General features: G+C 44.7%; 1 protein-coding gene across 2 annotated transcripts in view; it reads left to right on the top strand.

The window, feature by feature from the left end:
- Positions 1–22,497, top strand: part of LOC135544157 (pro-neuregulin-2, membrane-bound isoform-like) — a 121,312-nt gene extending 98,815 nt beyond the window's left edge. For both annotated transcript variants that reach the window (XM_064971569.1, XM_064971568.1), the window contains exons 6-10: positions 17,767–17,869; positions 17,968–18,091; positions 18,451–18,578; positions 18,710–18,931; positions 21,195–22,497. In XM_064971569.1, the coding sequence (XP_064827641.1) occupies positions 17,767–17,869; positions 17,968–18,091; positions 18,451–18,578; positions 18,710–18,931; positions 21,195–21,861 (1,244 nt within the window). In that variant the 3' untranslated portion in view covers positions 21,862–22,497. The remainder of the gene's footprint in view (positions 1–17,766; positions 17,870–17,967; positions 18,092–18,450; positions 18,579–18,709; positions 18,932–21,194) is intronic.
- Positions 22,498–24,480: the final 1,983 nt, after the last annotated feature.

Here is a 24,480-nt window from a genome sequence, read left to right as displayed (position 1 = left end):
TACATCTACCCTCTCCAGCATCTCCAGCATATATGGGCTAGTATTGCAATCCTCATCATGCTGTGAAGTTAGCTTTTTGAGGCCAAAACAGAACTAGAATATATAGAAGCATACAGAATCCCCTCCAGCCCTACACTCTCTCTCCGAACCTCATCCATCCACTTATCCATCCATCCCACTTCCCTCCTCCTATTAAGGCGTCTCCCCTACCCCAAATATCTCATTGATGGCTCTACAGAAAGCTGGACCCCCTCAGCCCCCCCAAGAGCACGTTGTCATGACAACAGCTGGGATTTGCTGCAACCCGTCTAGAGCAAGTGGGCTGTCAGAGATATGGGTTCAGCAGCTGGAATGGTGCAGCCCTTCTCCACTTCTTCCCATGCAATATAACCCCTCCCTCTGAAGCTGATTGGATAACTTTGTTTTGAGGATGAGGTGAAACATCATCTTAGCTTAGTCAATAGTATCAAGGTGTGGCTGGTCCTTAGATGAGGTTGGTGAACAGATTGCTGAGATGGACTCTGTCTTCACTAATACATGTATCCCTCAGTGAAGGCAATCACAGGCTTCACGTCTCATACTGTCACACAGGCCTTCCATCACATACAGAACATACACTTACTCTCTATCAGGCATCCCCTCCCTTCCCTATAACATGGTTATAATGTAATATTTTAGAGTGAATTGATCAGATGTTGTATTCCCATGGTATACAGGTAAGGTTTTTCTGTTAACATGTCATTGGACATGATACCATGGTCACATGTCATGTCCCATCAAATGTTTCCGGAATCTGAATGCAGTTGCCTGTGTTGAATGAAACATTAACATTGAACTGTGCTGCCATGTAGTGAGTACGAGAAGAAGTAACATCTAACATCCCTTATGATCAGGAAGATAGATTTAATGAACTAATATATTCAAATCTATTAATTGGACGACTAATCTATACTTTCAAAACGATCTATGTTCTTGTGCTATAGACCCAACTGTCATGGTAATATAATGTTCCATTAGCTAAGTAGTGCACTATGTCATAATCTGCCCTTAATGGATGGCCCAGAGATCCCATCTTGTCATTATGGCAGTGCATTAAGTGGATATCTGGATTTGCATGCTCTAGTCTGGTCTAACTGCTTGCTGTTGTTTTGTCTGTGGTGCTTGTTTGGATGTCCTGATGGTCTTAGCTTGATGTTGTCCAGCTCCGTCCTGTTACTGTAACTGTTGCTCATGACTCACCATCCGTGTCTCAACTGTCCCGTCAGTCCTGTCGCTCAATGCCCATACTGTGTATGTATATCTGTTGTTTATCTATGTTGGAAGGTGTCTCTCCTAAACTGTTCTCCTCTTCTTTTTGTTTGTTTTTCCAACTGTCAACTTTCTGCAATGGCAGAGCATCTTGGGATTGAATTTATGGGTATGGAACAATCGTTTGATTCCCAGCTTGAGTAGAGCTGTGTTCTATATCTCCTCCCGTTCCGTTTGACATGCTTCCATTCCCTCTGTGAGGTTGACTCTAAAGCAAATGGTCTGATTGATTAACCAATCAATCAGTCAATCAACCTTAACAGTATCTCAATGGGCTGAAAAATGCACTGGTCATGTCCTGTGGAGCTGACCCTCCCTCTAACATTACCTGATCTACAGCTGACCCTCCCTCTAACATTACCTGATCTACAGCTGGCCCTCCCTCTAACATTACCTGATCTACAGCTGGCACTCCCTCTAACATTACCTGATCTACAGCTGGCACTCCCTCTAACATTACCTGATCTACAGCTGACCCTCCCTCTAACATTACCTGATCTACAGCTGACCCTCCCTCTAACATTACCTGATCTACAGCTGGCCCTCCCTCTAACATTACCGGATCTACAGCTGGCCCTCCCTCTAACATTACCTGATCTACAGCTGACCCTCCCTCTAACATTACCTGATCTACAGCTGGCACTCCCTCTAACATTACCTGATCTACAGCTGACCCTCCCTCTAACATTACCTGATCTACAGCTGACCCTCCCTCTAACATTACCTGATCTACAGCTGGCACTCCCTCTAACATTACCTGATCTACAGCTGACCCTCCCTCTAACATTACCTGATCTACAGCTGGCACTCCCTCTAACATTACCTGATCTACAGCTGGCCCTCCCTCTAACATTACCTGATCTACAGCTGACCCTCCCTCTAACATTACCTGATCTACAGCTGGCACTCCCTCTAACATTACCTGATCTACAGCTGGCCCTCCCTCTAACATTACCCGATCTGAAGCTGGCCCTCCTTCTAACATTACCTGATCTACAGCTGGCCCTCCCTCTAACATTACCTGATCTACAGCTGGCCCTCCCTCTAACATTACCTGATCAACAGCTGGCCCTCCCTCTAACATTACCTGATCTACAGCTGGCCCTCCCTCTAACATTACCTGATCTACAGCTGACCTTCCCTATAACATTACCATGGGTGTCCCAATTTGCAGTCCTCATCACTACATGTACAGTATATTAGAACATCTGACAGGAGAGCAAGAGCAGTTTTCTTCATGAACTGGTTTTAAGGGACTATACATTTGTAGAACAGGTATAAACAAAATGAAAGCTTGAGTCATGGATTCCCCCTCCAGATTCCACCTCAATCTATCTTCTTCAGGGAGTAGATTCCTCCCTCCAGTATATTAGAACATTCAGGGAGTAGATTCCCCTCAACTATCCTTTTCTATCCATTTGTCTATCAGGGAGTAGATTCCCCCTCCCATCTAGATTCCCCTCCATCTATCCTCTATTCAGGGAGTAGGTTCCCCCTCCATCTATCCTCTCTTCAGGGAGTAGATTCCCCTCCATCTATCCTCTCTTCAGGGAGTAGATTCCCCTCCATCTATCCTCTCTTCAGGGAGTAGATTCCCCTCCATCTATCCTCTCTTCAGGGAGTAGATTCCCCTCCATCTATCCTCTCTTCAGGGAGTAGATTCCCCTCCATCTATCCTCTATTCAGGGAGTAGGTTCCCCCTCCATCTATCCTCTCTTCAGGGAGTAGATTCCCCTCCATCTATCCTCTCTTCAGGGAGTAGATTCCCCCTCCATCTATCCTCTCTTCAGGGAGTACATTCCCCTCCATCTCTCCTCTATTCAGGGAGTAGATTCCCCTCCATTTATCCTCTATTCAGGGAGTAGGTTCCCCCTCCATCTATCCTCTCTTCAGGGAGTAGATTCCCCTCCATCTATCCTCTCTTCAGGGAGTAGATTCCCCCTCCATCTATCCTCTCTTCAGGGAGTAGATTCCCCCTCCATCTATCCTCTATTCAGGGAGTAGATTCCCCCTCCATCTATCCTCTCTTCAGGGAGTACATTCCCCTCCATCTATCATCTCTTCAGGTAGTAGATTCCCCCTCCATCTATCATCTCTTCAGGGAGTAGATTTCCCCTCCATCTATCATCTCTTCAGGTAGTAGATTTCCACTCCATCTGTCCTCTCATGGGGGAGTAGATCCCCCTCCATCTTTTCGCTCTTCACAGAGTCGATTCCCCTTCCTTCTATCCAACTTCAGGTAATAGTATCCCCTCCATCTATCCTCTCTTCAGATAGTATATTCCACCTCCACTATCCTCTCTTCAGATAGTATATTCCCCCTCCACTATCCTCTCTTCAGATAGTATATTCCCCTCCACTATCCTCTCTTCAGATAGTAGATTTCCCCCTCCAGATAGTATATTCCCCCTATCCTCTCTTCAGATAGTATATTCCCCCTCCACTATCCTCTCTTCAGATAGTATATTCCCCCTCCACTATCCTCTCTTCAGATAGTATATTCCCCCTCCACTATCCTCTCTTCAGATAGTATATTCCCCCTCCACTATCCTCTCTTCAGATAGTATATTCCCCCTCCACTATCCTCTCTTCAGATAGTATATTCCCCCTCCACTATCCTCTCTTCAGATAGTATATTCCCCCTCCACTATCCTCTCTTCAGATAGTATATTCCACCTCCAATATCCTCTCTTCAGATAGTATATTCCCCCTCCACTATCCTCTCTTCAGATAGTATATTCCCCCTCCACTATCCTCTCTTCAGATAGTATATTCCCCTCCACTATCCTCTCTTCAGATAGTATATTCCCCCTCCACTATCTCTCTTCAGATAGTATATTCCCCCTCCACTATCCTCTCTTCAGATAGTATATTCCACCTCCACTATCCTCTCTTCAGATAGTATATTCCCCCTCTACTATCCTCTCTTCAGATAGTATATTCCCCCTCCACTATCCTCTCTTCAGATAGTATATTCCACCTCCACTATCCTCTCTTCAGATAGTATATTCCCCCTCCACTATCCTCTCTTCAGATAGTATATTCCCCCTCCACTATCCTCTCTTCAGATAGTATATTCCCCCTCCACTATCCTCTCTTCAGATAGTAGATTCCCCCTCCACTATCCTCTCTTCAGATAGGAGATTCCCTCTCCATCTATCCTTCTTCAGGGAGTAGGTCCCCCAACAATCTATCCTCTCTTCAGACAGTAGATTCCACCTTCATCGATCCTATCTTCAGGAAGTAGATCCCGCCTCCATCAGTCACTCTTCAGGTAGTAAACACCCCTTCCATATATCCTTTTATCAGGGAGTAGATTCCCCCTCCATCTATCCTCTCTTCAGGATCGTAGATTCCCCCTCCATCTTTCCTCTCTTCAGGTAGTAGATTTCCCCTCCATCTATCCTCTCTTCAGAGTAGATTCCCCCTCCATCTATCCTCTCTTCTGATAGTAGATTCCCCCTCCATCTATCCTCTCTTCTGATAGTAGATTCCCCCTCCATCTATCCTCTCTTCAGATAGTAGATTCCCCCTCCATCTATCCTCTCTTCAGAGTAGATTCCCCCTCCATCTATCCTCTCTTCAGAGTAGATTCCCCCTCCATCTATCCTCTCTTCAGAGTAGATTCCCCCTCCATCTATCCTCTCTTCTGATAGTAGATTCCCCCTCCATCTATCCTCTCTTCAGAGTAGATTCCCCCTCCATCTATCCTCTCTTCTGATAGTAGATTCCCCCTCCATCTTTCCTCTCATCAGAGTTAGATTCCCCCTCCATCTATCCTCTCATCAGGTAGTAGATCCCCCTCCATCTATCCTCTCATCAGGTTGAAGATTCCCCCTCCATCTATCCTCTCTTTAGATAGTATATTCCCCCTCCACTATCCTCTCTTCAGATAGTATATTCCCCCTCCACTATCCTCTCTTCAGATAGTAGATTCCACCTCCACTATCCTCTCTTCAGATAGTATATTCCCCCTCCACTATCCTCTCTTCAGATAGTATATTCCCCCTCCATCTATCCTCTCTTCAGATAGTAGATTCCCCCTCCATCTATCCTCTCTTCAGTTAGTAGATTCCCCCTCCACTATCCTCTCTTCAGGTAGTAGATTCCCCCTCCATCTATCCTCTCTTCAGATAGTAGATTCCCCCTCCATCTATCCTCTCTTCAGATAGTAGATTCCCCCTCCACTATCCTCTCTTCAGGAGTAGATTCCCCCTCCATCTATCCTCTCTTCAGAGTAGATTCCCCCTCCATCTATCCTCTCTTCAGAGTAGATTCCCCATCCATCTATTATTTTTCAGGGAGTAAATTTCCACTATCCTCTCATCAGGTTGAAGATTCCCCCTCCATCTATCCTCTCTTCAGAGTAGATTCCCCCTCCATCTATCCTCTCTTCAGAGTAGATTCCCCCTCCATCTATCCTCTTATCAGGTTGTAGATTCCCCCTCCATCTATCATCTCATCAGGTTGTAGATTCCCCCTCCATCTATCATCTCATCAGGTTGAAGATTCCTCCTCCATCTATCCTCTTATCAGGTTGTAGATTCCCCCTCCATCTATCCTCTTATCAGGTTGTAGATTCCCCCTCCATCTATCCTCTCATCAGGTTGTAGATTCCCCCTCCATCTATCCTCTCATCAGGTTGTAGATTCCCCCTCCATCTATCCTCTCATCAGGTTGTAGATTCCCCCTCCATCTATCCTCTCATCAGGTTGTAGATCCCCCTCCATCTATCATCTCATCAGTTTGTAGATTCCTCCTCCATCTATCCTCTCATCAGGTTGTAGATTCCCCCTCCATCTATCCTCTCATCAGGTTGTAGATTCCCCCTCCATCTATCCTCTCATCAGGTTGTAGATTCCCCCTCCATCTATCCTCTCATCAGGTTGTAGATTCCTCCTCCTTCTATCCATTCATCAGTGAGTAGATCCCCCTCCATCTATCATCTCATCAGTTTGTAGATTCCTCCTCCATCTATCCTCTCATCAGGTTGTAGATCCCCCTCCATCTATCCTCTCATCAGGTTGTAGATCCCCCTCCATCTATCATCTCATCAGTTTGTAGATTCCTCCTCCATCTATCCTCTCATCAGTTTGTAGATTACCCTCCACTATCCTCTTTTCATGGAGTAGATTCCCCCTCCATCTATCCTCTCTTCAGAGTAGATTCCCCCTCCATCTATCCTCTCTTCAGAGTAGATTCCCCCTCCATCTATCATCTCATCAGTTTGTAGATTCCTCCTCCATCTATCCTCTCATCAGTTTGTAGATTACCCTCCACTATCCTCTCTTCAGGGAGTAGATTCCCCCTCCATCTATCATCTCATCAGCGAGTAGATTCCCCCTCCATATATCCTCTCATCAGAGTAGATTCCCCCTCCATCTATCCTCTCTTCAGGAAATAGATTCCCCATCCATCTATCCTCTCTTCAGGGAGTAGATTCCCCCTCCATCTATCCCTCTCTTCAGAGTAGATTCCCCCTCCACCTATCCTCTCTTCAGCAGTGATTCCCCCTCATCTATCCTCAATGTTTGTGAGTATTTCTCCATCTGTCCTCTCTTCTGTGTGTAGGTTCCCCTTCCATCTATCCTCTCTTCAGGTAGTAGAACCCCCTCCATCTATCCTCTCTTCAGATAGTATATTCCCCCTCCAACTATAATTTCTTCAGATAGTAGATTCCCCCTCCATCTATCCTCTCTTCAGATAGTATATTCCCCCTCCACTATCCTCTCTTCAGATAGTAGATTCCCCCTCCATCTATCCTCTCTTCAGATAGTATATTCCCCCTCCATCTATCCTCTCTTCAGATAGTATATTCCCCCTCCATCTATCCTCTCTTCAGATAGTATATTCCCCCTCCACTATCCTCTCTTCAGATAGTCGATTCCCCTTCCATCTATCCTCTCTTCAGATAGTAGATTCCCCCTCCATCTATCATCTCATCAGATAGTAGATTCCCCCTCCATCTATCCTCTCTTCAGGTAGTAGTATTCCCCCTCCATCTATCATCTCTTCAGATAGTAGATTCCCCCTCCTTCTATCCTCTCTTCAGGAGTAGATTCCCTTCTCCATCTATCCTCTATTCAGTTAGCAGATTACCTTTCCATCTATCCTCTCTTCAGGGAGTAGTCCCCCTCCATCTATCCTCTCTTCAGAAAGCAGATTCCACCTTTCATCTATCCTCTCTTCAGGAAGTAGATCCCCCTCCATCTAGTCTCTCTTCAGTTAGCAGATTACCCTTCCATCTATCCTTTTCAGGGAGTAGATTCCCCCTCCATCTATCCTCTCTTCAATTAGTAGATTCCCCCTTTCCATCTATCCTCTCTTCAGGGAGTAGATCCCCCCCATCTTTCCTCTCTTCAGGATCGTAGATTCCACCTCCATCTTTCCTCTCTTCAGGTAGTAGATTCCCCCTCCATCTATCCTCTCTTCAGAGTAGATTCCCCCTCCATCTATCCTCTCTTCAGAGTAGATTCCCCCCATCTTATCCTCTCATCAGAGTAGATTCCCCCTCCATCTATCCTCTCTTCAGAGTAGATTCCCCCTCCATCTATCCTCTCTTCAGAGTAGATTCCCCCTCCATCTATCCTCTCTTCAGAGTAGATTCCCCCTCCATCTATCCTCTCTTCAGAGTAGATTCCCCATCCATCTATTATGTTTCAGGGAGTAAATTTCTACTATCCTCTCATCAGGTTGAAGATTCCCCCTCCATCTATCCTCTCTTTAGATAGTATATTCCCCCTCCACTATCCTCTCTTCAGATAGTATATTCCCCCTCCATCTATCCTCTCTTCAGATAGTAGATTCCCCTCCATCTATCCTCTCTTCAGATAGTAGATTCCCCCTCCATCTATCTCTCTTCAGATAGTAGATTCCCCCTCCATCTATCCTCTCTTCAGAGAGTAGATTCCCCCTCCATCTATCCTCTCTTCAGATAGTAGATTCCCCCTCCATCTATCCTCTATTCAGATAGTAGATTCCCCCTCCATCTATCCTCTCTTCAGATAGTATATTCCCCTCCATCTATCCTCTCTTCAGATAGTAGATTCCCCCTCCATCTATCCTCTATTCAGATAGTAGATTCCCCCTCCATCTATCCTCTCTTCAGATAGTAGATTCCACCTCCATCTATCCTCTCTTCAGATAGTATATTCCCCCTCCATCTATCCTCTCTTCAGATAGTAGATTCCCCCTCCATCTATCCTCTCTTCAGATAGTATATTCCCCCTCCATCTATCCTCTCTTCAGGAGTAGATTCCCCTCCATCTATCCTCTCTTCAGGTTGTAGATTCCCCCTCCATCTATCCTCTCTTCAGATAGAGATTCCCTCTCCATCTATCCTCTATTCAGGGAGTAGATCCCCCCTCCATCTATCCTCTCTTCAGAGAGTAGATTCCCCTCCATCTATCCTATCTTCAGGAAGTAGATTCCCCCTCCATCTATCCTCTTCAGGTAGTAGATTCCCCCTTCCATCTATCCTTTTATCAGGGAGTAGATTCCCCCTCCATCTATCCTCTCTTCAGGATCGTAGATTCCCCCTCCATCTATCCTCTCATTGAGGGAGTAGATTCCCCCTCCATCTATCCTTTCATCTGATGGTAGATTCCCCCTCCATCTATCCTCTATTTAGGGAGTAGATTCCCCCTCCATCAATCTTCTCTTCAGGTAGTAGATTCCCCTCCATCTATCTCTCTTCAGTTAGTAGATTCCCCCTCCATCTATCCTCTCTTCAGTAGTAGATTCCCCCTCCATCTATCCTCACTTCAGGTAGTAGATTCCCCTCCATCTATTATTTTTCAGTTAGTAGATTACCTTCCATCTATCCTCTATTAGGTTGAAGATTCCCCCTCCATCTATCCTCTTATCAGGTAGTAGATTCCCCCTCCATCTATCCTCTCATCAGGTTGCAGATTCCCCTTCCATCTATCCTCTATTCAGGTAGTAGATTCCCCCTCCATCTATCCATTCATCAGTGAGTAGATCCCCCTCCATCTATCATCTCATCAGTTTTTGTAGATTACCCTCCACTATCCTCTCTTCAGGGAGTAGATTCCCCCTCCATCTATCCTCTCTTCAGAGTAGATTCCCCCTCCATCTATCCTCTCTTCAGAGTAGATTCCCCATCCATCTATTATTTTTCAGGGAGTAAATTTCCACTATCCTCTCATCAGGTTGAAGATTCCCCCTCCATCTATCCTCTCATCAGGTTGTAGATTCCCCCTCCATCTATCCTCTCATCAGGTTGTAGATTCCCCCTCCATCTATACTCTCATCAGGTTGTAGATTCCCCCTCCATCTATCCTCTTATCAGGTTGTAGATTCCCCCTCCATCTATACTCTCATCAGGTTGTAGATTCCCCCTCCATCTATCCTCTTATCAGGTTGTAGATTCCCCCTCCATCTATACTCTCATCAGGTTGTAGATTCCCCCTCCATCTATCCTCTTTCAGGTTAGTAGATTCCCCCTCCATCTATCCTCTCTTCAGGTTGTAGATTCCCCCTCCATCTATCATCTCATCAGAGTAGATTCCCCCTCCATCTATCCTCTTCAGGTAGTAGATTCCCCCTCCATCTATCCTCTCTTCAGGTTGTAGATTCCCCTCCATCTATCCTTCTTCAGTGAGTAGATCCCCCTCCATCTATCATCTCATCAGTTTGTAGATTCCTCCTCCATCTATCCATTCATCAGTGAGTAGATTCCCCCTCCATCTATCCTCTCTTCAGGGAGTAGATTCCCCCTTCACCTTTTATCTCATCAGGGAGTAGATTCCCCCTCCATATATGATCTCATCAGGGAGTAGACTGCCCTTCCATCTATCCTCTCTTCAGGTAGTAGAACCCCCTCCATCTATCCTCTCTTCAGGTAGTAGATTACACCTCCAAATATAATTTCATCAGATGGTAGTTTACCCCTCCATCTATCCTCTCTTCAGGATCGTAGATTCCCCCTCCATCTATCCTCTCATGAGGGAGTAGATCCCCCTCCATCTTTCCTCTCTTCTGATAGTAGAATCGCCCCCCATCTTTTCGCTCTTCACAGAGTCGATTCCCCTTCCATCTATCCTACTTCATTTAGTAGAATCCCTCTCCATCTATCATCTCATCAGGAAGTAGATTCCCCTTCCATCTATCCTACTTCAGGTAGTAGTATCCCCCTCCATCTATCATCTCATCAGGTAGTAGATTTCTTCTCATTCTATCCTCTCTTCACTGAGTAGTTTTCTTCTCCATCTATCCTCTATTCAGTTAGCAGATTACCTTTCCATCTATCCTCTCTTCAGGGAGTAGATTCCCCCTCCATCTATCCTCTCTTCAGTTAGCAGATTACCTTTCCATCTATCCTCTCTTCAGGGAGTAGATTCCCCCTCCATCTATCCTCTCTTCAATTAGCAGATTACCTTTCCATCTATCCTCTCTTCAGGGAGTAGATTCCCCCTCCATCTATCCTCTCTTCAGTTAGCAGATTACCTTTCCATCTATCCTCTATTCAGGGAGTAGATTCCCCCTCCATCTATCCTCTCTTAACAGAGTAGATTCCCCTCCATCTATCCTCTCTTCACAGAGTAGATTCACCCTCCATCTATCCTCTCCTCACAGAGTAGATTCCCCCTCCATCTATCCTCTCCTTACACAGTTGATTCCCCCTCCATCTATCCTCTCTTCACAGAGTAGATTCCCCCTCCATCTATCCTCTCTTCAGTTAGCAGATTACCTTTCCATCTATCCTCTCTTCAGGGAGTAGATTCCCCCTCCATCTATCCTCTCTTCAGTTAGCAGATTACCTTTCCATCTATCCTCTCTTCAGGGAGTAGATTCCCCCTCCATCTATCTCCTCTCTTCAGTTAGCAGATTACCTTTCCATCTATCTCTCTCTTCAGGGAGTAGATTCCCCCTCCATCTATCCTCTCTTCAATTAGCAGATTACCTTTCCATCTATCCTCTCTTCAGGGAGTAGATTCCCCCTCCATCTATCCTCTCTTCAGTTAGCAGATTACCTTTCCATCTATCCTCTATTCAGGGAGTAGATTCCCCCTCCATCTATCCTCTCTTAACAGAGTAGATTCCCCTCCATCTATCCTCTCTTCACAGAGTAGATTCCCCTCCATCTATCCTCTCCTCACAGAGTAAATTCCCCCTCCATCTATCCTCTCCTTACACAGTTGATTCCCCCTCCATCTATCCTCTCTTCACAGAGTAGATTCTCCTCCATCCATCCTCTCTTCACAGAGTAGATTACCCCTCCATCTATCCTCTCCTCACAGAGTAGATTCACCCTCCATCTATCCTCTCTTCACAGAGTAGATTCCCCTCCATCTATCTTGACATCATGTAGTAGATTCCCCCTCCATCTATCCTCTCTTCACAGAGTAGATTCCCCTCCATCTATCCTCTCTTCACAGAGTAGATTCACCCTCCATCTATCCTCTCCTCACAGAGTAGATTCCCCTCCATCTATCTTGACATCATGTAGTAGATTCCCCCTCCATCTATCCTCTATTCACAGAGTAGATTCCCCTCCATCTATCCTCTCTTCACAGAGTAGATTCCCCCTCCATCTATCCTCTATTCAGGTAGTAGATTCCCCCTCCATCAATCTTCTATTCAGGGAGTAGATTCCCCTCCATCTATCCTCTCTTCAGAGTAGATTCCCCTTCCATCTATCCTCTATTCAGGGAGTAGATTCCCCCTCCATCTATCCTCTCTTCATAGAGTAGATTCCCCTCCATCTATCCTCTATTCACAGAGTAGATTCCCCTCCATCTATCCTCTCTTCACAGAGTAGATTCCCCCTCCATCTATCTTGACATCATGTAGTAGATTCCCCCTCCATCTATCCTCTATTCAGGGAGTAGATTCCCCCTCCATCTATCCTCTATTCAGGGAGTAGATTCCCCTCCATCTATCCTCTCTTCGCAGAGTAGATTCCCTCCATCTATCTTGACATCATGTAGTAGATTCCCCCTCCATCTATCCTCTATTCAGGGAGTAGATTCCCCCTCCATCTATCCTCTATTCAGGGTGTAGATTCCCCCTCCATCTATCCTCTCTTCAGAGAGTAGATTCCCCCTCCATCTATCCTCTATTCAGGGAGTAGATTCCCCCTCCATCTATCCTCTCTTCATAGAGTAGATTCCCTCTCCATCTATCCTCTATTCAGGGAGTAGATTCCCCTCCATCTATCCTCTCTTCGCAGAGTAGATTCCCTCCATCTATCTTGACATCATGTAGTAGATTCCCCCTCCATATTTCCTCTCTTCAGGAATTAGATTCCCCCTCCATCTATCTTCACATCAGGTAGTATATACACCTTCCATCTATCCTCTATTTAGGTAGTAGATTCCCCCTCCATCAATCTTCACATCAGGTAGTAGATTCACCCTCCATCTATCCTCTCTTCAGTTAGCAGATTACCTTCCATCTATCCTCTATTTAGGTAGTAGATTCCCCCTCCATCAATCTTCACATCAGGTAGTAGATTCACCCTCCATCTATCCTCTCTTCAGTTAGCAGATTACCTTCCATCTATCCTATATTTAGGTAGTAGATTCCCCCTCCATCAATCTTCACATCAGGTAGTAGATTCATCTATCCTCCATCTATCCATCTCTTCAGTTAGCAGATTACCTTCCATCTATCCTCTCTTCACAGTTAGTAGATTCCCCCTCCATCTATCCTCTATTCAGGGAGTAGATTCCCCCTCCATCTATCCTTTATTCAGGGAGTAGATTCCCCCTCCATCTATCTTCACATCAGGTAGTAGATACACCATCCATCTATCCTCTATTTAGGTAGTAGATTCCCCCTCCATCAATCTTCACATCAGGTAGTAGATTCACCCTCCATCTATCCTCTCTTCAGTTAGCAGATTACCTTCCATCTATCCTCTATTTAGGTAGTAGATTCCCCCTCCATCAATCTTCACATCAGGTAGTAGATTCACCCTCCATCTATCCTCTCTTCAGTTAGCAGATTACCTTCCATCTATCCTCTCTTCACAGAGTAGATTCCCCTCCATCTATCCTCTCTTCAGGGAGTAGATTCCCCTCCATCTATCCGTCTTCAGGTAGTAGATTCCCCCTCCATCTATCCTCTCTTCAGAGAGTAGATACCCCATCCATCTATCCTCTATTTAGGAGTAGATTCCCCCTCCATCTATCCTCTCTTCAGAGAGTAGATTCCCTCTCCATCTATCCTCTATTCAGAGAGTAGATTCCCCCTCCATCTATCCTCTCTTCAGAGAGTAGATTCCCCCTCCATCTATCCTCTCTTCAGAGAGTAGATTCCCCCTCCATCTATCCTCTCTTCAGAGAGTAGATTCCCCCTCCATCTATCCTCTCTTCAGTTAGCAGATTACCTTCCATCTATCCTCTCTTCACAGAGTAGATTCCCCCTCCATCTATCCTCTATTCAGGGAGTAGATTCCCCCTCCATCTATCCTTTATTCAGGGAGTAGATTCCCCCTCCATCTATCTTCACATCAGGTAGTAGATACACCATCCATCTATCCTCTATTTAGGTAGTAGATTCCCCCTCCATCAATCTTCACATCAGGTAGTAGATTCACCCTCCATCTATCCTCTCTTCAGTTAGCAGATTACCTTCCATCTATCCTCTATTTAGGTAGTAGATTCCCCTCCATCAATCTTCACATCAGGTAGTAGATTCACCCTCCATCTATCCTCTCTTCAGTTAGCAGATTACCTTCCATCTATCCTCTCTTCACAGAGTAGATTCACCCTCCATCTATCCTCTCTTCACAGAGTAGATTCCCCTCCATCTATCCGTCTTCAGGTAGTAGATTCCCCCTCCATCTATCCTCTCTTCAGAGAGTAGATTCCCCCTCCATCTATCCTCTCTTCAAGGAGTAGATTCCCCCTCCATCTATCCTCTCTTCAGAGAGTAGATTCCCCCTCCATCTATCCTCTATTCAGAGAGTAGATTCCCCCTCCATCTATCCTCTCTTCAGAGAGTAGATTCCCCCTCCATCTATCCTTTCTTCAGAGAGTAGATTCCCCCTCCATCTATCCTTTATTCAGGAGTAGATTCCCCCATCCATCTATCCTCTTCTTCAGGAGTAGATTCCCCCTCCATCTATCCTTTATTCAGGGAGTAGATTCCCCCTCCATCTATCCTCTCTTCAGAGAGTAGATTCCCCCTCCAACTGTCCTTTATTCAGGGAGTAGATTCCCCCTCCATCTATCTTCTATTCAGGGAGTAGATTCCCCCTCCATCTATCCTTTATTCAGGGAGTAGATTCCCCCTCCATCTATCTTCACATCAGGTAGTAGATACACCATCCATCTATCCTCTATTTAGGTAGTAGATTCCCCCTCCATCAATCTTCACATCAGGTAGTAGATTCACCCTACATCTATCCTCTCTTCAGTTAGCAGATTACCTTCCATATATCCTCTATTTAGGTAGTAGATTCCCCCTCCATCAATCTTCACATCAGGTAGTAGATTCACCCTACATCTATCCTCTCTTCAGTTAGCAGATTACCTTCCATCTATCCTCTCTTCACAGAGTAGATTCACCCTCCATCTATCCTCTCTTCAGTTAGCAGTTTACCCTCCATCTATCCTCTCTTCACAGAGTAGATTCCCCTCCATCTATCCGTCTTCATGTAGTAGATTCCCCCTCCATCTATCCTCTCTTCAGAGAGTAGATTCCCCCTCCATCTATCCTCTCTTCAGAGAGTAGATTCCCCCTCCATCTCTCCTTTCTTCAGAGAGTAGATTCCCCCTCCATCTATCCTCTCTTCAAGGAGTAGATTCCCCCTCCATCTATCCTCTCTTCAGAGAGTAGATTCCCCCTCCATCTATCCTCTCTTCAAGGAGTAGATTCCCCCTCCATCTATCCTCTCTTCAGAGAGTAGATTCCCCCTCCATCTCTCCTCTCTTCAGAGAGTAGATTCCCCCTCCATCTATCCTCTCTTCAGGGAGTAGATTCCCCCTCCATCTATCCTCTCTTCAGAGAATAGATTCCCCCTCCATCTCTCCTCTATTCAGGGAGTAGTTTCCCCCTCCATCTCTCCTCTATTCAGTGAGTAGATTCCCCCTCCATCTATCCTCTGACTCCCTCTGGAATCTTCTCTCTGGGGTTGATGACATCAGACTAATCTTTGTGAGCCTCCATGTTTCTACTGTTTACTTCAGAATAAACAGTGCTTAGTTTCATGTGATTCATTTAGCACACACCGGGTTTGTGTTAACACTAGTGTGAATTTGATTACATTACTCAGTAAGACTCATTTCTAATCCTTCCTTAGACACTGAAAAGACACACATACACACACAAATGCACCTCTCTCTCTCTCTCTTTCTCTCTCTCTCTCATTCTCTCTCTTTCTCTTGTATATATGCACACACACACACACACACACACACACACACGGATTAATGATACACCTATTAGAAAGCGGCGTGAGCTGTGCCATGATTCAACTTGTATTAAGCCAATGTGAGAATCCATTGCCGCATCATTGAGACACAGACAGGACAGAGACAGGATGAGTGCTGCAAATAGGACATTCCTGTTCCTCTCTATCAACCATAACCAGGCAGGATATTCCTCCAAGATTGGCTTTATGTTCTCCCCTCTTTTGCCTCCTGTTAGCATGCTATGCCAGGTTTACAGTTGACTATCACCCCACCCCAACATCCATGCTGCTCATCTTAACTGTGTCATTCTCCTCATCCCCTCAACACTCCACCTCTAACCTGTAACCTCTAACGTCTAACCTCTGACCTATAACCTCTATCCACCTCTCATTTGAAACCTCACTGTAGATGTTTGTAAGTCAACCTGCTCTGTTCCACCTGTGTCCTGTCTGTAAAAGTAGAATGCATTGTGTGTCTAGACTCTTTTTCATTAAGTGACTGTGGTATGAACATGTCATACCTTATTTAGAGCGTAAAGAAATAGTCTGTTCTTTAAGGACCTCCTTTCCCAAGAAATGTCCTGTGATACCGTAGTTTACTATTTCCTTATGAGACCTCACTGTACAAAATAGTCAAACTACATTCAGCTACATTTGTGTGAGGCTCCGAGAATTTCAATATTGCCGTTTCCTGTCACTGTGGAAAATTCCTCATCACTGGATATCAACCAATATGGCTGAAATATTGCTATTTATACTATCCATGGTGTTTCATTGATAGTGTCAAAATAGCCCATGCTGTTGCAGCTGCTGGTGAATGGAGGAAGTGGGTGAGAGTGAGGCAACCTCATATGGGAGGAGCTGTAAAAATGCAATACATTTTTATTACGTTATTTATCACAGGCCCACTACCTATTCCCCCTGGTCTGCTCCCTCGTTCCCTCCACTCTCCCCTGGTTAAGCCACATCCTCCCCTCCTCACAGGAACATTTTTATGGGAAAGCAAAGAGGTTCAAAATCTGTTTTGGTTTATTTTTTTGTTGATCACAAAAACCAGAAGTAACAATGCATGTAATAACAAAAGTTTAAAAAATCTTTTTTTTTCTTCATTTATTTGTTTTATATTTGAAGGCATTGAATGCAGAGCATGTTTAAAGCCTGCAGGGACCCCTTACCTGCGGTTCTGCTTGTGTGAGTGCCTCTGTATAAAATGCTCTAGCAGAATGGACAGTGAGAGGATGAGCAGCCTCTGTGTAGATGAGTGTTGATCTGATGAGCTTTCAGTCAGGAGAGACCCCTTGGATGAATGAGGCACTCCTACAATCAGAGTAGCAGATTTGGGACAGCTTTTCTGTGCCAACCTGTTTTGGGCGGACCTCCATTTTAGATCGTTACAGTGATCCGTACCAGTGACATGTGTTACAGTAAACCAAGCCCAGCCATTCACAACGAGCAACACATAATGCTGCAGTAATTAAAACAAATGTAATCATCTACATCTCTAGTGAATGCTGTACAAATTCCCAGTTAATGCCAGTCATCTAAATTTAGACATTTCTAGCACATTTCTAGTGAATGCTTTTCCCTCAGGCATCTTTTTTGATGAAGGATGTTGAAACAATAATGATTCCAGTAATATTTATGAATATTTACTAGTGTCAACTGGCTTTTGTTCAACAGCCATTACAATGAAGGGTTGGAGTTTCACTGTAATCTAATTCATGTTCAGAGCCTTCAACACATCCATACAGTATGTCTACTTTGATAAATGTAAAGAGAGTGAGCAACATCTGCTTAGTGTAGGAGTGTAAAATCTGTGGGAGACAGGAGGGCTGGGGCATCAGAGACATGGTGTAAAGGATGTCCATGATGTCTAAACTTACTCCTTCAAGGGACTGATGTTGTAGTTTTATTTTTGTACCTGTCTCTCTGTGTGTGTGTGTGTGTGTGTGTGTGTGTGTGTGTGTGTGTGTGTGTGTGTGTGTGTGTGTGTGTGTGTGTGTGTGTGTGTGTGTGTGTGTGTGTGTGTGTGTGTGTGTGTGTGTGTGTGTGTGTGTGTGTGTGTGTGTCCACAGAAGCTGAAGAGCTCTACCAGAAAAGAGTCCTGACAATCACGGGGATCTGCGTGGCTCTGCTGGTGGTGGGCATTGTGTGTGTGGTGGCCTACTGCAAAACCAAGTAAGTCAGCCCAGGACAGTATAGGTGTGTTAGATAGACCCTAGCATAGACTGTTGACTCCAGTGCTCTGAGAGTGACTGGGGTATTCTCCTCCACAGGAGACAGAGGAAGAAGATGCACAATCACCTGCAGCAGAACATGTGTGCAGATCACCCAAACCGGAACCTTGCGAACGGACCCAATCACCCAGGACCTGGCCCTGAGGAGATACCCATGGTAGATGTGAGTGGCACATATCCATCGATTCCCTTACTGACTTTTCTGTCATCAATTAGTGAATGAATGGAAGGGTGAATGGGTTGTTTTCGTATGAGTTTCATAGCATGCATTATTTTACTTTCCTTTAGTGGAGCATGAGTACTCTCTTGAAGGATAGCGAGGTCACAGGTTAACTTCCAACAGTAACTAAACCTCTCCTTTCAGAACACACACAAGGTCAATCAGTGGCGTTTCAAATATGTCAGGACAGATTTAGCAACAGTCTTTGTGATGGTATTGTACGTAAAGTTCAACATGATGATGGGCAGTTACACAATCCCCCCCCATACCATCTCTCCAACACTTTCCTCTGTGTGTTTTAGTACATCTCTAAGAATGTGCCTGCAACGGAGCGAGTCATAGGGCATGTACCAGAGGACTCGTTCCCAGGCAGCCATGCGTCTTCCAGATCTCACAACTCCTCTACCCATGCCCATTCATCCACTCACAGGTAACCCCTCAACATCCCCCTCACTACACACATCACAGGTACATTTTTTGACACACAAAAAAATACACAGTGAACTACACACCAGACCATATCCTGGTTGAACCCTATGTTTTGGTCCTCTCTTGTCTCAGACACGAGGAGCGGACATGGAGCCTGGAGCGGACTGACAGTGTCCTCTCAGACTCACCAGGCATGATGTCGTCCTCTGTGGGGACCAGTAGGTGCAACAGTCCTGCGTGCATGGAGGCCAGGGCCAGGCGTGCCGCACACTGTGGCTCTACTGTGCCCCACCGGCCGGGCCTGCAGTACGAAGACTCGTTTGATTCGCTGGGGGACTCTCCACACAGCGACAGGTGGGAAGGGAACAGGCCCCTCTCTGTGGTTATGGCACTGGGGGATGTTCTAGTGCCCACCTTAGGAGGCCTCGTTTTACAGCTGGCTCTCTATCGGCCCCTGGAGGCCAGCGAGGGTACTTTGAAAGAGTCAATGGCAAATACTACTCTACCATAGCCAGACATGATGAGATAGGCCAACTGTAGGCAGTGGTGGAAAAATAACTCAACTGTCATACTTGAGTAAAAGTAAAAGATACAGTAATACAAAATTACTCAAGTAAAAGTGAAAGTCACCCAGTAAAATACTTTTACTTGAGTAAAAGTCTAAAAGTATTTGGTTTGAAATATACTTAAGTATCCAAAGTAAATGTAATTTCTAAAATATACTTAAGTATTAAAAGTAAAAGTAAAAGTATAAATAATTTCAAAATCCTTACATTAAGCAATCCAGCCGGAACGATTTTCTTGTTTTTTAAATTTACGGATAGCCAGGGGCAAACTCCAGCACTCAGACATAATTTACAATTGAAGCATTTGCGTTTAGTGAATCCACCTGATCAGAGGCAGTAGGGATGACAAGGGATTTTCTTTTTAAGAGTGTGAATTGGACAATTTTCCTGTCCTGCTAAGCATTCAAATTGTAACTAGTACTTTTGGGTGTCAGGGAAAATGTATGGAGTAGAAAGTACATTATTTTCTTTAGGGAACGTAGAGAAGGAAAAGTAAAAGTTGTCAAAAATAGTAAATGGTAAAGTAAAGTACAGATACCACAAAAAACTACTTAAGTAGTACTTTAAAGTATTTTACACCACTAACTGTAGGACAGGCAGGTCTTGAAATGTATACTGTTGTGTCATGTTCTGATCAAAGAAGGATAAGGTCGGTATAAACAAGTTAAGTTATATATCCAGTTGCTGTACTAAAGTTAGCAGTCTTTTGAGGATAAAAGCTGTCAGGAGAGAGCCCACAGGCAGATGTATTTCTCAAGTGAAGAATCTGCTGGGTCAAGCTTACTGTACTGTACTGTACTATACTCCCCTAAATCTGTAAGGCAGCTAAACAGGAGGGTGGATACCGTGAGGACTTCATTAAGACAAGGAGAGTAGAACAACAGATCTGATCTCTGGGGTGGAGCTCCAGCTAGCAGATCTTTGCTGTGGCTGTGGTTGTCAACTCTACTGTGATCTTCGCCCTGGGTTCCTGTATGCCTAAAGATTGAGCACAGATGTTATTGTAGGGACACATCTTCATCTTCACAAGAGGTTTAGAGAAGTGTACATAACTTCTATTTTGTCGTTTTAGCTAGAAACCAATGACCACAAACATTTCTCATTTCTGGATGCACCATGCTGAAATGGCCATTTCCTGGTATGCTAAAATTCTAATAGTTCACTTAATTTCAATGTGTATGTGACATAACATAACAATCAAGTAAAGAGTCATTGTACCATCTAAACCACTGTGAAATATATTTTCCATCACCAAAAATATTGTATTTTCAGCTGTTTGAAGCTGGTGTACAAAACCCGAAAGTTAAAGATTCAAGAACGGGAAGCATAGAAATGACGTACATAGAACCAATTTACCGCTTCTTAGATTTACTATAATTACATTACTATGTGAATTTGGTCAGGTCGCCCAAAAAGGTACATATTGCAGATTTAAGATTTTGTTTTAGAGTGTTTGAGTTAGTGAGAGTGAGCTCATCTATAAATGTCTACAGTAGGCTATAATGAACATTTGACTGAACAGTAGTACCAGGCAGCATCGCAGTGCTAAACTTAACAGGATTACAGTAGAACAGTGATTCACTTTATTTTAGATTTGCCTTTGGATCTTTCAGATGCTTTTTCCTAAAGGGGGTACTATGTTTTTCTCTAGTGCCATAGAACATATGAAGGTAGAGGGACTGTACTGTAAACATAAAACAGCATCTCAAAACTCAGCACAACACACACACTTATGTTTTCCCTTGATATAGCCCTCTGTCAGGCTAAAGGTCACATTAACCATTAAACACATTCAATAACATAACAAAGATGTAGAAAACTGACTGAATGCAAGCAGGATTTAACAAACACCATCCACCCACAACTGACAAACTTGCACACTAACTAAATAATGTCTCTTACTGCTGTTTGTGGATGGTGGGTCCCTGTCCCACATCATTCTGTTAGACATGACATCTAACTGGGCTGCTGCTGTTTGGCCTGGTCCTCTCTCTCCCTGTCCTTCTCCTCCCCGCTCCCCACTCCCCACCCTACCTTCCCCCTCACTACAGGTATGTGTCAGCCCTGACAACGCCGGCCCGCCTGTCTCCAGTGGACTTCTTTTACTCGCTGTCCCCGCAGGTGCCTTCCTTCCAGATCACCTCCCCCAACACCAGCCAGGCCATGTCCCTGCCACCCGCCGCCCACACCCCCTACCCCCCGGAGGATGACCAGCCTCTGCTGCGGCGCTACCAGGTGCCCCTGCATGACGTCCAGCGCCAGGAGCCCTACCGGCAGCAGCGCCGCACCTACCTGAACGACAGCACGGGCAGCCTGCCCTCTAGTCCCTACAGGCTGGCTGAGGAAGAAGACTACGAGACCACACAGGAGTACCTCTCCTCCCGTGAACAACCAAAGAAAAGTGGGACAGGCAGCGATGGTGTTGGGGGTCGGCGCTTGCGGAGGTCCAGACAGAATGGCTACGTAGCGCCGAGAGGATACGAGGCCTCACAGGACTGCGGCTCTCGCAGCTGCCTGATGGACAGCGAGTCAGAGGGGGAGGGTGAGAGCACGCCCTTCCTCAGTATGCAGAATATGAATGCGGAGCCCTCCACCATCTGCAGGCCGGCCAACAGCAGGACTTCTCAGTCACACTCTTCGGGGCGGCACGGTGCACGTGGGACTGTACAGACCAGACAGACGCACTCACGGTCCAAACCGGACAATGTACCGCATTAAAGAAAGAAGATGAGCTACCAACGAAAATCAATATAGTATAAACCTGCACCTATACAAAATATTTTTATTTTATATAACTGACAGATATTCTAAACAAATGAAATATTTATTTTCATTTTTAGCAAAAGTTGTCTACTAGTTAACAGCAAAGACTTTTTTATAGGGAAAACTCTATTTATATGTACATTTTGATTTACAGTATAAAAAGACGTGCCAATTTTTTCACAACTTCAAAAATTGAGTAATATTGTGGTGCCTTTTGCTGTATTCTGATGGCAGAGGGCCAGTGGAAGTTTTTGTAGCCTTTCTTATATGGACATCATTTTTTATACACGTTTCCTCTTTTGTTTTCTTTTTTGGGCTTTGTTTTTTCTTCTTTTCAGGCTGCGTTCTTCTGGGAGTCGAGCCCCATTTGAACATTACCCTTCCCCTTCCACATCATGCAATATAAACCACTTAATCATAAGGTGTATGTTTACATGAATATAATTCACCTATAGGGTTTATCATTTTAGGACTCTCCAGTAGAAAATCTGATCAATGCAACGCAGGTCCTTGCTCTGAGTGGGGAGGAGTGTTTCTGTGTGTGTAAGTGTGTGTACTCACGTGTTTGTGTGCGTATGTGTGTGTGTGTGTGTGGGGGGGGGGGGGGATTTTGTGTACAGCTATGCTTGTGCGTGTGTGAGTGTTAGATGTCCTAACATGTTGTTGTACCAACCAACTGGTTGCTATCTTGTTGGATAGAGATTTATGTTGGGTAGAGTTATGTTGGGTACAGAGTTCTTTTGGGTGAAGAGTTATGTTGGGTAGAGAGTTCTGTTGGGTAGAGAGTTATGTTGGGTAGAGAGTTCTTTTGGGTAGAGAGTTATGTTGGGTAGAGAGTTATTTTGGGTAGAGAGTTATTTTGGGTAGAGAGTTATGTTGGGTAGAGATTTCTTTTGGGTAGAGAGTTATGTTGGGTAGAGAGTTCTTTTGGGTAGAGAGTTATGTTGGGTAGAGAGTTATTTTGGGTAGAGAGTTCTTTTGGGTAGAGAGTTATGTTGGGTAGAGAGATCTTTTGGGTAGAGTTATTTTGGGTAGAGAGTTATATTGGGTAGAGAGTTCTTTTGGGTAGAGAGTTCTTTTGGGTAGAGAGTTATGTTGGGTAGAGAGTTCTTTTGGGTAGAGAGTTATGTTGGGTAGAGAGTTCTGTTGGGTACAGAGTTATGTTGGGTAGAGAGTTCTGCATGTCATGGCTTGATGTGTTTTACAGCTGCCCCACCTTTGTTTCCTGGCCCCCTCCTTGTACCAACAGGGTAAGGTTTGTTTCCTGGCCCCCTCCTTGTACCAACAGGGTAAGGTTTGTTTCCTGGCCCCCTCCTTGTACCAACAGGGTAAGGTTTGTTTCCTGGCCCCCTCCTTGTACCAACAGGGTAAGGTTTGTTTCCTGGCCCCCTCCTTGTACCAACAGGGTAAGGTTTGTCTCCTGGCTCCTTACTGGTCCCACCAGGGTAAGGTTTGTCTCATGGGAGCCTCCTTGTCCTGGCTGATTCTGAAGAAGAAATGTTGTTGGCCAGTGTCTCAGTTGGTCTGGAGATATCCCTGCCATCAGTGATAGTGGCTCAAGACAAAGAGACAAAACTAAAAGCAAGAACATCCCATGAATGTATATCTTTCTCCCATCACCCATGCCTCCTCCTCATCATCCTCCTCACCTGTCCATTGTGTACCTGTGGCCAAAGTAAAGGTTCGCACAGCATCTCAGGACTTCCACCCACCCCTCTTCCCCCTCTTCCCCCTCTTCCCCTCTCTCTCCCCCTCTCCCTCCACCAAAATATTTCCCATAATAAACACATCCAACATGCTATGCCTCTGAGCACTCCCGTCTAAAGAGAAGGAAAGGAGAGTGGAATCTCAGTGGAGAACAGAACAGAATAGAACAGAATAGAATAGAGTAGAGCAGAACATACTAAACCAATACAAGAGAAATAGCTGTGAAATTTTGGAGGATCATAAAATGCCAAAATATGCAAACTTTCTATTTTGCTTTGTTTGATGACATCATTTTCTAAGAGGTGTGTTGTGTGAAACCTATGTAATACCTATTGTGCAGGAGAAGTAACATGATATCAATACATATTTATATCCACTCTTATTTTTCATGCAGTTTTGCAGCGCTTGCTCAAATTGTCAATTTTCCTCATTCACAGATTCATGTCCATTGACCGATTGTGTTCATGAATTCTTATCTCACCGAGTCCAGACCAAGCAGACAACACGCAAGTCTACAGTAATGACTAATCACTTTAAAGGGTCTCATTCACTAATGTTGAGTGCTGCTCGGTCTTGTGGATAAGGATAATAATGTTGCTTGTTATGAAGAATGTCACTAACAGGTTTGGAAGTTAATTTCATACCTGTCAAACATGTTTGAGTAAATGGTTCTGACAATGTATTTGAAATGATTGTTGATAATCCGGCAAAACTGGTTATAGACATTCTAAAATATAACCCCAAAAAATGAAATGACTCTACCAGGACAAAATCATCAGATGAGACCAGGTCAAAAGTAAACTGATAAGTAGGATTTAAAACACAACGGCTGTAAGATGAAGGCACATTGACAAAGACACGTAGACA

Source organism: Oncorhynchus masou, chromosome 8, assembly GCF_036934945.1.
Source record: "Oncorhynchus masou masou isolate Uvic2021 chromosome 8, UVic_Omas_1.1, whole genome shotgun sequence".
Lineage (NCBI taxonomy): Eukaryota > Metazoa > Chordata > Actinopteri > Salmoniformes > Salmonidae > Oncorhynchus > Oncorhynchus masou.
Note: the sequence above shows the minus strand (reverse complement) of the source record. Positions and strands in the feature narration are given on the sequence as shown.